The sequence below is a fragment of the Haplochromis burtoni genome, unplaced genomic scaffold (genome assembly GCF_018398535.1).
Source record: "Haplochromis burtoni strain Fernald_Lab_line unplaced genomic scaffold, NCSU_Asbu1 Contig_241, whole genome shotgun sequence".
Lineage (NCBI taxonomy): Eukaryota > Metazoa > Chordata > Actinopteri > Cichliformes > Cichlidae > Haplochromis > Haplochromis burtoni.
Genome location: NW_024582602.1, coordinates 922,973 through 938,047, shown reverse-complemented (window position 1 = coordinate 938,047; position 15,075 = coordinate 922,973). Strand labels below are relative to the sequence as shown.

The window sequence follows — 15,075 nt, the reverse complement described above, 5'->3', positions numbered from 1 at the left end:
AAGCTCTTATGCTCTTTTTATGCCAGCTGTCACCATGGAAGTTGCCACACCAGATCTCTGGCTCCACCTATACTTGGCATCCTCTTCTGTCACACAAACCCATAGTTTCCATTGGCACCATGCTGACCAATGGCACTTTTGGGAATTAATCAAAAATAAGGCAGTACTTCCTATTTTAACAACTATTGACAAAAACCTCCATATGTTGTTAATGCTGCAAAATTCATATATTTTAGATAGTAAAAGAAGTTACTGTATATGTGAAAGAATTTGACTGAGCTGTCTAGATGAGTAGAGCAAGACTTAGGTGGCTCTTCAGAAGAACAAAATAACAAGAAATACCAACAATTGCCGTCTCCTTTTTCAGCTACAGAATGGTCCAGTTGCTCCACAGTTGCTTTAGAGCATAGATATCAAACTCTGGCCCACGGGCCAAATTTGGCCGGCAGTCTAATTACATTTGGCCTGCAAAGCCATACCAAATTACTATCAGAGCTGGCCTACTGGTATTATACAGCTAATATATATATTGTTTAGTATTAAGCTTTGCTTGTTCCATATTCAGTTTTTCAGCAAAACGTGTTTGAGTCCATAAGAAAAGACTCATTCTTATATCTGGAGGAATAAATATATTTCAATAAATATTAACGTTAGCCTGCGACTTTGTTCCAGTTTTGAATTTTGGCCCACTGTGTATTTGAGTTTGACACCCCTGCTTTAGAGTTTGAAAGTTTTTGAAAATAATGAGTGATTTTAATTTAAAAAAAAAAAATATCAAAAGTGATGTTAAAAAATATTTTTATTTTAAACTCAGCATCTTTTGAATTAATTTTTGGTTTGGCCAAAACAAAACACATAAACGAAGTAGTCTTATTTCATTTAGACACAAACTTTCTCCAGGTTGTAACTGCTGGCAGTGGCAGTAAACCCCCAGCACCACCCCCAGATACCCACACACACACATATGCACATAAGCACCCAGTGCTTTAAAAGCCTGACAGCATATGCTAGGAGTACAAATTACTTTAAATTACTCAGATAATATAAATAATGTAAAACATAGGCAGTGAAGACAGATCACTTTTCAGCACCTGCTAACATTTGGAATTCAGTGGTGACCCTGCTGAGGCAATGTGTTGAGAAATCGAGCCCTCGTGCGACGATCTGTTTCACTGCAGAGTTGTGCTGAATCCACTGAGCTCAGCCCCCTGCAGACGTCCGACGTTCTCCATTACCCATACATCACACACACATATGAACCCTAACGAGCATCTGGCCAGTCGACACTACATCAAACTGCAGCAGATTGTTTTCCTCTAATGCTGCTTTTGTCCTGCTTGCCAGGTAGAATCGGATCACGTCCCTCTGCAGATGTGAGCATCAAACACTACCATTTACACTAAAGGCGCTCATGATAGAGAATACCTCTCTCAGATGTGGTTTATTTTCTATCCACGCCATTCATCTATTATGATTCATGTTGTGTAATGTATCATCTGTCTGTAAACCGGCCTCTGGCCTCCTCGTGTTTTAGTTTTTACAGACAGTTGAAATGGAACTAATGCAATAAAGACTGTAACATCTGTGGCCTCTGATGACTTTCCATTATTTTTGTATAACTGCATGTCTACTCTAAGATTTTGGGATGCAACAGTCATCCCAATGCCCCGACTGGTTAATTCAAATGTCCAGTGTGTCTGGAGATATCCGTTTAATTTTTCTTTCAGATGCATAAAATTTCCATAGAATTTGTTATGCGTAGTTATTTATGGGTCCTTGTTAAGACAATACGACAATGTCACTGTCGAGTCTTGGATTACTCCTTTATGCTGTGCCCGACTCTGCTCCGATCAGCTGGTTGTTGTATTTGTAGTCCAAACAGGTGCGTTGCCAACAGGGAAGCTGCAGAGTGCCCTCTGGTGGACAAACTACTTTAAACTCTCAAACTTGAACTTTAAACAAAAGGGGGGGATGTCAGCCGTTTTACCTATAATATAGAAACAACGATATCCTAATATTCATGAAAAGGGAAACTAAAACCCCTGACCTCAAATCCAAATTTCCCAGTTCCGTTTTGGAGAAATTCAGCATGGTAAACTGCACTGTGAGCCTTATCATAGAGATCGGCGAAGGCAAATGGAGAGAGAAACGCTGGGCCGGTACAGACCCAACAAACTCAACTGACGACAGCCTAATACGGACAAATCACAGCCTGCTCAGCTGAAAACACAAACACAGAAGGATCCAACTCCTTAAACACACATTTTCTCAGTATATTGTAACAATAGCTCTGAAATGTTGAAACGAAGAAAGTGCAAAGTTTCTTTGTTCTAAATTTGATGCTATCAAGTGTTTCAAAAAAAGTTAGTGTTGCCATGACGATTTGTAAGGATAAATTAAGTGTACTACTACATTTTATGTTCTTTGAGTTTATTCCTAATTCCATATTCTTATTTAACACTTTGGGGATTTTTGTTGGCATCTTAGAAAAATGTAAGCAGTGAATGAAATATACGTTGTTGTTTTTAAAATGTTTAAAAATGCGGTTTCCATTTCCTAAGACATCGGGAATTTCAACATTTGCATGTACTGCATGGAGTAAAGCACTTCTTAATTATTTTGCATTGCTCTTGAATTCAGCTAACCAAATACTGATGAATGCCAGATTTGTGTGTGTAAGGAACAATTTGTGAGAATTCGACAGAAAGGTTTGAGAAACATCACGTTCTGGCTAAAGACCAGTTTTTCCTTCCCACTGTCGCCAAAGTGCTCATAGGGGGTCATGTGATTGTTGGGTTTTTCTCTGTATGTATTATTGTGAGGCGACTGTTGCTGAGATTTGGTGCTGTATAAATTGAATTGAATTGAAATAAAATGTGCTCTTTGTTGGGGTCCATGGGTGAAATGTTCTTCATTAATGTAAAGAATACATCTTAGCAGTATCTCATTGCCATTTCAGGCAATGATGATTAATGATTTATCTAGTCAGTCATCAGTTAATGAGAGTGTCAGAAAATAATGTGTTACATGGGTGTTGTGGTTCGTTTTAGTTTGCAGGCTGCTTTTAAAAAGCTCGCTGCCAACACAACACACAACAATGTTAGAGTTATGACAGTACAATTAGAAAAAGACTGGTTTGTATATAGCACGTTTTTCTATGCCTAAGTGCTTTCTATCTAACATTAACACCCTGTTAGATTGCAACACACTGGAGAGCAACTTGGGTTTGCTCAAGATTAATTTGGTATACATACTGGAGCAACCAACGATCAAATCACCAACTTTCAATTAAATTTTATTTATATAGCACAAATCACAACAACTGTTACCTCCACGCACCTTATATTGTGAGGTATAGACACTACCATAATACAGAGAAAATAGAGAAAACCCCAATCATCTGATGGGCAAGCACTGGTGAGAGTGGGAAGAGAAAACTCCCTTATAAAAAGAAGAAACCTCTGGGAGAACCAGGCTCAGGGAGGGGCGGCCATCTGCCACAACCAGCTGGGGTTGAGGTGAGAAAGACAGGAAAGAGACATGCTGTGGAAGACAGCCAGAGATTAATAATAACTAATGAATGAATGCAGAGTGGTGTATAAAAACAGTGTGTGAAAAAAGGTGAGTGAAGAAGAAACACTCGTCATGCATCATGGGAACAGCAGCTTAGACCTATAGTAGCATAACTAAGGGAGGATTCAGGCTTGTTTTACAGCCACAGGAACAGGACACTGTGAAGTCATTACATCAATCGCAAACTGCTCTTTATTAAAAAGTATTCTAGAGTCAAATGTGAAGCCAAAGCTTGGCTGAAACTGGGTCATGCTGCGGGACAATGACTCCAAGCATAGCAGCAAACCTAAAACAGAATGTCAGAAAAAGAAAAGAATTAAGGGGAAGCAATAGTCCAGTCAAAGTCTAAGAGAGCTGAACACAAACGGACACCTACAAACCTCGTTGAAGAGACCGATAGAGTCATACAGAAAACAGTTACTTCAGGTTATTGCTGCTAAATGTGGTTCTACGAGCTATTAAATAACAAGCTGTACTTAGTTTATCACAGGACTGCAGAATGCTGTGAAAACATTTTTTTCACATGACTGTATGTTGTTCCTGTCATGTCAGGTTGTGAATCCCTCCATTATTAGTAACATTCTCCAAAATTATTTCTTGTGTGTTTACTGGTGATGCTTTTTTAGGATTATGTCTGAAACCTTTCCTAAATGCCAGTGTCAGATGTCTTTACTGAGATCAGTGTGAACTGTAACAAGTTTTCCAGGGGAGTAGTTTAATAAAAGGTCAGAGCAGCAAAGCTGGGACAAGAAAACAAGTCTGTCAGAGTGACAACAAGTCAGAGGAAGGTAATAAAGGGCAGAAACAGATAGAAGTGGAGGGAGTCCGACAGAACGGATTTTACCTTTGAGCTTTAAAGGAAATCTCCACCACTAGCCTGTTGTTTACTCTCAGTCTAATGGTTACTGTGTTCCCATAGTAAATGTATATGCTGTCCTGAGTGGGGCTGTTTCGTTTACTGAATTTAAACAATTCTCTGACTATATTGCATTAACAACCACCACAGAACATGCCTGAACTTGCTGACCTCAAATCAAGCCAAACACCAGCAGAACAAAAGGCTTGAATGCAACTGGATCAGTTAGAAACACTGGTTGCTTTTTTTACTGTTGGCCTTCAATTCAGTGCTACAGTCAAAATGAGGGAATAGGTTTATCAGAGTAGCACCAGGATAAATAAAGGTAATCATCGTTGTGTCATTTTGCAAAGAAAACGATTAACAGAGTGTGGTGTAGTCATTTTGTCACAAGTAACTATCTATCCGTCCATTATCTGAAGTTTACCCAGGTCCCTGTGATAGGAGTTAGCAGTCTAAGCAGAAACACCCAGACCTCCCTCTCCCCAGCCACTTCATCCAGCTTTTTAGGGCGAACACCAGTGTGTTAACAAGCCAACCCAAGAGATATAATCTCTGCCCTAGAGCCTCTCAGTGGAGGAAAAGCGAGTTTTTATGCATGAATGACGTGAATTTGAATGACAGCAAGATTTTCTTCTTTGTTTTTTGGTGACAGCATGCTGTCTGTGAGTGACAGTGAAAGTAGTAACTAACAACTATTTGAGAAACCACAGAATGCCTGAGATCGATATGTTACATTCATTTGAATTGTTACCTGGTTTATGTTTTCCCTTAAAAAGCGAGAAAACAAATTGTAAATTGATGCATAAAAAGCACAAATTCTTGCACTGCACTAGAAATCCAGCAAAATTATTGGACACCGACATTTTTGTCCCCAAATGTACCATGTAGTTTAGTAATTAAATTATTTGTTTTATCTCTTCATCTCTTCAAACTTGAGAAAAGCAGTCTGCTACAGTCATTATTTGCAAGCCACTGTCATTGACCTTTTCTGTGATAGACATAACTCAAATTTAGCAACCCTACAGTCTTGAAATACAGGCACGTTTCCTGCGCTTTGAGATAAACACCTTTGAGGTTACACGTTTTCTGCTGTAGCTCACATCTGACTGGGAGCTGGCGGCATGCTGTGTGTATTGGGGGCTATTATGCAAGCATTTGGGGTTCGTGACTGAGAGCTCGTCCTCTGCCAGTTTGCATACCAGTTTGCATACAGGGCGGGATCCCGGCTGCTAGAAAGTGAGCCCACTTTCCCACCGCCGCTTTTCCCGCTATGGCCCAGGTACTGTTAGCGCCACTCGCGCTCCTCCCCCTTCCGCCGCCTCCCATCTGTCTGTTTCAGCAGCTAATCAGCTAATTACAGCCGTCCACAGAGACTAGCGCCGGAGTGATTAAGCTGAACATATTAAAAGCGCCTTTGTAGGCGCAAAAAAAGTTCTACTTGCCGCTGCTAGGACCGTGGGAGAAGACGCAGACAAGCCAAACTTCTCAGCTGAGAAACAAAGATCGTCTATAGAAGTAACTCCTTGACCTCTCAAGTGTCGGCTACTCACAGTATGCCTAAAAGGAACAGGCTCTGAAATAAATGAGTTTTTATTTTAAATAAATTTTAGGTATTACCAAATATTTACTAAAGAAATCGCAAACCATGAGCACAGGGTACCCACGAATTTCCGCACTGTAGTGAGAAGGCTGGGCTTTTTATTATTATTATTATTGTTGTTGTACTTTCCCCATCAAATTTACTCGCTGTCTAAACTTCGAGTCGTGTAAATTCTTTTAATTAAAAACCTAACAAAAACTTTTAGAATACATCAAACACCTTCAAATTTAATCAGCCAGAACTTCAGGTTCCATGTAGGAAAATAAAATCACTAGAGTGAGACATCTTCTTATGACCATCTTCGTGAACATAAACGCGCCGGTTGCCCCGCCAACACAGATCTGGAGGCGTGGACGTCCGGTCCCTCATTGGTATTATCTGAGGCGCGCACCCGAGTACAATAGCACTGAGTGGCTGGAGCCGTATGACGGAGTCAGTCAGCTGACCGCTGATTGGCTGAGTGACCCAGCTGTAGGAGAGCGCCAGAAAACAAGCTTGAGCGGGTGATGTTGGATTCTCCAAGGAGTAGTATAGCTGAACAGGAGTCTGAGGAAAGGATTTGAGAAGGACTGCCTGCTTCTTTCTGAAGAGGGAAATAAACTGCTATGTCGGTCTGAAGGAGCGGCGCCCTGACAAGTGTGTAAAACGGGGACGCAGAGCCACACTTGACGATTTCATTCATTCAACAGCGAAGGTAAAGAGTGGTGATTTCCCTCCGGAGGGTTTCTGCAACACAGCTATAACAGTGTCCCTGGCTAGGTAACTAATTAATGCTAAGTCTTACTGACTTATAACATCCATCAGAAACGCATTTACCTCTATTCACAGGCTCAGCAACGGCTAAAGCTGTGGACCCATTTGCATAAAATAATTTACGGCCGCAACTCGTGTTGCAACTTAGAAATAACATTCTACTAACGTTGTATATTAATACCTGTAGCTGTAAATTTATTACTGTCAGCTAAAAAGTTAATGCGGCACTTCAGCTGTAAAGTTACAGGGTTGAGGAAGAGCAGCGCTGTTAGCTTTATGAAGGCTAGTTAGCCGATGCTCTTTGCGCCAAATTCAGCTGACCACGGATCTGGGTTTACTTTTAAGTGTAACTTTACAATTCCCATTCTCAATATTTGTCTTTACTTTGGAACGCATTTTTCCCAGATGGAGGTTCAATGCCTCGCACTGAAAGACCTCTCAAGTCCAAGGAAGAGTTCAACGGTGGGGCCGGAGGAGGAGGAGGAGGAGGATGGGGCTCGCGGGGAACAAAAGGTAGGCTAAGGTGGCACCCTGCTTTAAATCAGGTGAGGCAGGTTTTATAAGATTCATCTGAAAGAAAGCTTTGAAATCAGCGCAATCAGAGCGCTGTGTTCAGTCACGTGAGAGCTTATTGCTTTTGGCTTTCAGCAGCAAGGGCTGTGGGCTACAGTGCTAAATAAGATCTTGAGGGTTGCTTGATTCCTCCAGATTCAGGAGCAGGCCTCCGGTCTCAGATTCAGCATATGGGTGGCTTATTCGGATCTTTGGAGATGTGTGTTTATATAGTGGATGAGTTGGTATGAATAAATTCAACCAGGATTACATGTTTTTCTTTCATCATTCTTTGCTATAAAATGACCCCTTTGCAATTCATTCTGTATGAGAGGATATTTGAGCCTTTATTAAGGCAAACCTGCACTAATTCGATCACATAACTGTCTCCATCACAGGAGAACATGTGTGCAGAGAAGAGAAAATCAACACCGCTAAAATCTGCAGAGTCCACCCTTCCTACTTTGCTGATCAACAGAAAAGGTGCTCCCTCTGAGCTCGCCCACATTACCCCCATCAAACACACGTCTCTGACCGAACCCTGGACACCAACGGCTAACCTGAAGATGCTGATCAGCGCGGCGAGCCCAGACATCCGGGACAGAGAGATGAAAAAGGTGCTGTTTAGACCAATAGAGAATGATAAAGACCAGCCAGCGAGCCCAGATAATGTGGTGGAGGATCCAGAGGTGGAAGATTCTTGTCAGGTGTGGTGTTTTGTTTTTGTTTGTTGTTTTAAAAGGACATTTTAACACAGATTGGATTTATTGTGTTGTAGCTTAAATTAATATTCTCCGAAAAATATATTTTATTGAAGTCCTGTTTAAAGACTAGTCATTTAAGCTGTGGATTGTTGGATTGGTTGACTAATCCAAAAGACAACGGCATTGATCTCTGTCCAGTTTGAAGCCGCTGATGAAGAGGACGATGCAGAGAAAAAGCCGAGCAGAAAGCAGAAAAGTCTGGGTCTGCTTTGCCAGAAGTTCCTTGCCCTTTATCCTGATTACCCACCGCTTCACAGCCCCATCTGGATCTCGCTGGATGAAGTGGCAGCCAATCTGGGTAAGAACCAGTAATTTGAGAGCAGCAGCAGCAGTTGGACACAGGGGAAGGAGATGACTACAATTTGTCTCACTGTAAACTCTTCATGGGGCCAGGAAAACACTGCTATTGAATTTGGGAATGACTGTTGCTCAAATCGTGCACATGTTTTAGAGAAATGTTGCTGTAATCCTGTCAGGGGTGGAACGGCGGCGGATCTACGACATCGTGAATGTGTTGGAGTCCCTGACGATTGTGGGGCGGATAGCCAAAAACAGCTACACCTGGTACGGTCGTCAGCGGCTGGAAGCCACCCTGGAGGAGCTGCAGCGTGAGGGCCGACAGCAGGGCTACCACCTCCAGATGGAGCAGGCCAACGAGGCCAGGGAGACCGGACCGGGCCGAGAGGATGACGGGGGGGAAGGAGATGCTGGAAGCGGTAATAAACTGAAAAATAAGACTGGAGATGAAGAGTTTTGAGTGTTTAAAATGAACACTATAAGGAGAGTGTGCCTTTTCTTCCATATTGGCTCCAAATAAAGATTAGACGTTAACCGTAGTCTTCATTAGACTAAGTATCACTTCAGTTGCCTGCATGTAATAGTTTAGGTGTAGGCTTATTTTCACGGGCAAATGCTTAACACTAAAGCTGAATAAGGCCTTAAACCCACAGGAATGGATTCAAGCCTGGTTACCGTAGCGACGCTGCCTCTGTCTGCTCACAGCTTGTCATTAAGAGGTTGTACGTTTGCAGACTTATAATGTGGCTGGATTCTAATAAAGATCTAGTTTGTAAAAGTTGTACTGAGGTTTCAGGTTTGATTTCACGTCTCTGAAATGTTTTCATTCAGACTGAGGTTGTACAGAAGAAACAAGTTTATGTTGACAAGTACTTTGAATTTCTGTTTGGAGTTTTGGTGCCTGTTATTAATGAATAAAATGTAATTAAACATACGATTCACTGGTTTTTAGTGGGCTGATTTTCACTGCTAATTAAGAAAGCAGTAGCTTTTTACACTGTCCGTTTCTTCTGCTTGTCTTTGCAGCCGGTAGCAACAGGAAAGACAAATCTCTGCGCATCATGAGCCAGAAGTTTGTCATGCTTTTCCTGGTGTCCAAAACTCAGACTGTTACCCTGGATGCAGCAGCAAAGGTCCTCATCGAGGAGAGTCAGGACTCATCAAGTCACAGCAAGTACAAAAGTAAGAAATCCAGAAGTGCTGCAACGTGTATAGTGACGTGTATAGATTCCAGGAAACAGTATTTCACCAAACTAAACACTGTGTCTGTGTGATCTCTAGCTAAGGTGCGGCGTCTGTATGATATTGCCAACGTGCTGACCAGCCTCAGCCTCATAAAGAAGGTTCATGTCAGAGAGGAGAGGGGCAGAAAGCCGGCCTTCAAGTGGCTCGGCCCGGTTGAATTCAGCAGCTCTGTGAATGCTGGTGAGAGTTAAAGATGACTTTAGTGAACTCTGCTAGAGTAACTTGAAAATATAAGACAGTCCAGACCTTTGTCAATCTAAGAACTGCGTTTGTCATCATTGCTCTTACCCTAAATCAGTCGTCATCCATCTACCTGTAGGAAACACTTTGAATGTAGCAGCCATCGCTTCATCTGAGTCTGCACAGCCAGGACAGGAGCTCAGAAAAGCAAAAATGGCACGTCATGCCTCCTTCAGCATCACGCCAACATCTGTTGCAGTCCAGCGGCAGGTCAGCTCCGCACCCAGCAGCCCGAGACGTGAAGTAACCGGTAAGAGATTTTATTTTTGGGGGAGTTGTTTGTTTCCAATCGGGTGGCGGGAGACGGCCAAGCGTCCCCGAGCCTTCTTTTAAAATCTGCAAGTCGTGCGCTTTGACTCAGCGGAACAGCATAGAGCTTTTTCAATATCCTGTCTGTTTGTTGTCTCTATGCTGCAGCCGTGCAAAACCAGCCTGTGGATTATTCCAGAAGGACTACAAGCAACAGTGCAGCGTGTCAGCTGCAGTTTGGAAGTAATGCTGAGTGAGTAAACGCTAACACACAGATACTTGGGTCATCTCAAAGATCAGCTTTCTCCATCTGAAGTGTTACTATTAAACCAAAAGTTTTTTGTTTGAGTTTTTTATACATGACACATTCAAAGTCCTCTCTGTTGTCAGGTTAAAAGATGCTGCCCTCTCCCTTACAGAGTGTCTATTTTGCAACCTTCTCTTATTCGTTATGTTTTACATTCAGTGCCAGTGTTTGATTTGGCTGATGTGTTTCGCTCAAGGCTACATGTAACAGGAGCTGACTCTGTGGACATTAATACTTTTTGTCTCCTATGAGTGTATAAGTTGGCGGCATACATGGAGTACACAGTAGTTCATGTTGTTTCCTATTATTAACTAAACTACTCGTGGCCAAACCACAGCTGCCTCAAGGCTGTGGCTGTTAAGTGTTTTGTGGGGGAGTAAGATAATAAGACATGGAAGTGTGTGTTGAAAAGGAATATTTTAAAAATGAAGTTAGGCAAAAGTGCACCGGGGGCAGTGGTAGCCCACAGGATGAGAGCTAGAAGTTTATGCCTGTGGCCAGTTTCAAGTCTGCGTTTCAGCTGAGATATTGTAGGGGCACACAGACCCAGAACTAACACAGTAACCTTTTGATCAGGTCAGGAATTTTTTACCTGCATTTCAAACCATGGAAAGCAGGATTCAGGACCATAAAGCTTGTGCTTAAAAAACTGCACAGTTTGTACAGTTTGCTGAAACCTGCTTATTTGTCATTTACTCACTCATTGCCACTGGAGGCTTTGTTATGGCCAGGACCCTGTAATGTTATGCTATTTAACAAAAAAAGTGTTCTGATGCGAGAGCAAAGTTTTAAGAAAAAAACTTTATTTCACCTTGTTATGTCTGCATCCTGCACACTTTACCCTTTAACTTCAAATATCTAGTCATGTGCGTAAAGCTCATGCTCCATTACAAATATGCCTTCACCTTCAATTTAAGTTACTTTTATTTATATAGCGTCAAATCAGAACAGTTGGCTCAAGGCGCTTAATATCGGTAAAGACCTCACAATAATGGAGAGAAACCCCAATAGTCAGACAACCCACTTTGAGCAAGCTCATGGTGACAGTGGGAAGGAAAAACTCCCTTTTAACAAGAAGAAACCAGCAGAACCAGCGAGGGGCAGCCAACCGCTGTGAGCACTTGAGGGTGATGGCAGGAAGATGGGACCAAAACACATTGATCATAACCAACACATCTTCCCATGGGCTTCCCATAATACACATCAGTGCATCATGGGAAGCCCACAGCAGCCTAGGCCTATTGCAGGGTCACTAAGGGAGGAATCCTCCCTTAGTGACCAGGATCAGGTTACCTGATCCTGGTCACTAAGGGAGGAATCCTCCCTTAGTGACCAGGATCAGGTTACCTGATCCTGGTCACTAAGGGATCAGGTAACCTGAATCGGGGTTACCTGATCCAGCTTAACTATATGCTTTATCTAAAAGGAAAGTTTTAAGCCTAATCTTAAAAGGAGAGACGTGTCTGTCTCACTGATTCAAGAGAAGGAGCCATTCTACTTTTAAATATCCTTGGAAGCACATGTAAGCCTGCTATCTGAGATAGATAGGGGCTACTGACGTGTGCAAGAGACTGATTTGTGACTTAACTTTCTGTGGTTCCTCTGTATCAGGAACAATTTGGTCAAAATGTTTAGAAGCTAAGGCTTGAGAAGCAGTGTTCCACTTTAGTCGAACACTGCAGTATCTAATGCTTGTAGTCATAAACAAATGTTTCTCAATCAGATTCTTGGCAAAAACTCAGTCTACAAGTAGCAGGAGAAATATAGCTTACTTTTCTTTTCCCCCCCTTTTCAGCAACCGACCCGGCACACCACCGCAGACTCGGCTCATGCACAACAGCAGTACTGCCCTTTCCCCGTCCTCCACCCTTCTGGCACCACTCCCCCACCCGGAGCACCTCTTTGTTGCTTCCCCGTCTTCCCATTGCTTGGCCTACTTGCCCAGCCTGTCCCAACCCTCTGTGGTCATGCTGTACAGACCGCCAGAAACGCCAAACCAGATGCTTGAAGGTCACACCTCACCCAGGTTGGAGGCAACGAAGAGGAAGAAGGAAGAAAGAGAGGAGGAGGAGATGGTACTTAAAAAGAAGGGAAATTCTGCGTTAGAGAAATGTGAAAAGGTGAGATGGTATTCTGTGGCGATGTGGATTTTAATTTCTGCTGCTAATTGCTATTCTTGTTCCAGTTAAAAACTAACTCCGAGCTAATTATTCGGTTCGGTGCCGTAATTCTGACAGTCAGAAAATCCTGTTAGTAATTCACCACGGCAGACAGTTAAACTGAAAATGGAAAATGTGCCATGCTCACTGATCAGGAAAAGTCTTGTGTGGTGTAATTAAAGACTTCTCATCTCAGTAGAGTATAAGATAATTGATCATTTGAAAACCTGGTGCAGTTAATCAGGATACATAAAATCAAAGTAACTGGATGGTTCGGTGTCACATGCTAGGTTGGTCTTTTTAAAAGGTTGCCTAAGAAAATAAACCGTAAGCCAGGAACATGACTTGACTTTGTTACTAGAAGGGGAGACGTGTTATAGTCTGAGTTTTAAGGACTGTAACAAATGCAGATCATAAGGCTGTAACATCAGATGTCATTCCTGCTCTTTCCAGACTCGAGCTGAAGCTTGCAGGGAAACAGCAGAGTGCTCACAAGCTGGTGCAGCAGCAGCAGGCCTCTGCAGAGAGCAGGTGATCGGCGAGAGTGGAGGTGGCAACACCAGCAGTGAGCACGCTCAGCCGTCGCACTACCTTTATGTCCCCAACAATGCAGGTAATGCACTGTTTTAGCAGCACGCAGAGCAAGATGTTAACTATGATTTGCTGTGATAGTAGAGAGGGCCACTATGATTTGCACCCTTTCACTCTTTTACTGAGAATATTCCCTGCAGCAGGTCCTTTCAGTGCTGGAAATCCAGAGCGCTTTATTCCCAGGATTTGGGAACTGAATTTTATTTATCTTTGCTTTGTAAAAAAAAAAAAAAAAAAGAAAGAAAGAAAGAAAAAGAAATCCTTCAAACCTTTTAATCGGTCTCCTGTCCTCTTTTCTAGGATTAAATGGCCTCAACTTCCTGCTCTCAGCTGGACAACCAGCGGCCAGTCTAGCACTTCCTCCCAGCAGTGTTCCCACCTTGGCACTGCCCTATGTCCTGGTACCATCTGCTGCCCTCTCCCATTACCCCCTGGTGGCCGGCAGTCTACAGCAGCAAGGCTCTGATGCTCACACAAAACTGAGCTTTGGTCTGCCTGCCATGATGTCACCTGCCCACTTCATGGTGGGGGGGGCGCCGTATAGTGTGGTGCCGGTTCCACCGCCGTCCACTCCAGAACAGAGCGGACTTTACAGGTTGTCAGCTGGCACGCCACATTCTCCCTCGAGACCACGACAGACCATCAGCATCAACACGCCAGAACCACTGGTAAGAACTGACTGTACTGCTGTAACCCTGCTCTCTCTCACACACAGCTGTCTGCCCTAAAATACATCAATGTAATTAGCCTTCATAATGAAACATGACCTTTCTCGTATCAGGCACTGCAAAATGTCACAACACAGCTTGACACGAGAGCAAGTGCAGCATCTGTTTTGTGGAAGGTTTACCCTCATTTACTCATCTGGACACTTTGTGTCACAGCAGTTAAGACTGATTAATCTCCAGCTTGTTAAATGGGAATGAACTTTACTGCCTGCAAAGACCAGTGTAGTGATGCTGGTTTAGCTCTGATAGAGTTACTGGGCAGCAAATTCACGCGACGTTATAAACAATAGGACAAGTTAATGACCACGTTGTAATGATGCATTAATCCCACTCTCACTTTCAGTGTGTAGAGTTACGTCTACCCACCAATTTTCTTAGATAATATTCAGTCTACTGACTTCCACTGACCTTTCAGCAAGTGAGCTTGCATCTACTGCTGGCAGTGGCTGCTGTTTATGCGTTGGGTTGTCTAAATGTTCCCTAAATGCATTCTGTCTCTTTACAGACTCCACATACGCCCAAGGAAACCCCAGCATCTTCTTCAAAGGCTTTCTTTCAGACCCCGGGCACTCTGGGAAGTGTAGTCAGTGCTGCGCCAGCTGTCCGAAAAAGGGGATCAGCACAGAGGAGACTCGACATTGGCCACCATCCAACCAGCTGAAGAGACGGGAGCTTGTGTTGAACGCGCCGTCTTAAAAATTGAGGGCGGTGAACCGAAAATGAAACAAAGAATATGGTTTTAAACCTTTGGTGCTATGTTTCTAAAGATAAATTAAGAACTTTCCAAGAGTATCGAATGTTTTCTTGTAAATCCTGGAGAGTCTCATATTTTGCTAATTGACTGAGTTTTATTAAAGGGGTGTCACACTGTGAAATCAGACACTCAAAACTATCGAGACGTCCTCAAGGTTAGGTTTAAGAGTAAGGCAGTATTACCAATGCAACAGTGCCCTCCTGTGATGGGAGCCGGTCACAGCTGCATTTCATGTTTCCTCCTAGAATGATCAAGCTACCTATTTACAAGGGCTGTAACGATTATCCAAAAGCACATTTCATGTTATGCTTTACATACATACATACATACATACATACATACATACATACATACATACATACATACATACATACATACATACATACATACATACATACATACAT

The 15,075-nt window shown here is 42.8% G+C and overlaps 1 protein-coding gene across 1 annotated transcript; it reads left to right on the top strand.

The window, feature by feature from the left end:
- Nucleotides 1-7,259: 7,259 nt before the first annotated feature.
- e2f7 (E2F transcription factor 7) lies at nt 7,260-15,069 on the top strand (the record flags this gene model as incomplete). The annotated part of the gene is given in 12 exon segments (XM_014339973.2): nt 7,260-7,298; nt 7,736-8,044; nt 8,240-8,399; nt 8,578-8,817; nt 9,425-9,580; nt 9,680-9,823; nt 9,963-10,133; nt 10,301-10,385; nt 12,235-12,559; nt 13,052-13,211; nt 13,490-13,857; nt 14,423-15,069. Coding segments are annotated over 12 exon segments (2,313 nt in total), but the record flags the coding sequence as incomplete, so codon positions are not given.
- Between the last annotated feature and the right edge of the window lie 6 nt (nt 15,070-15,075).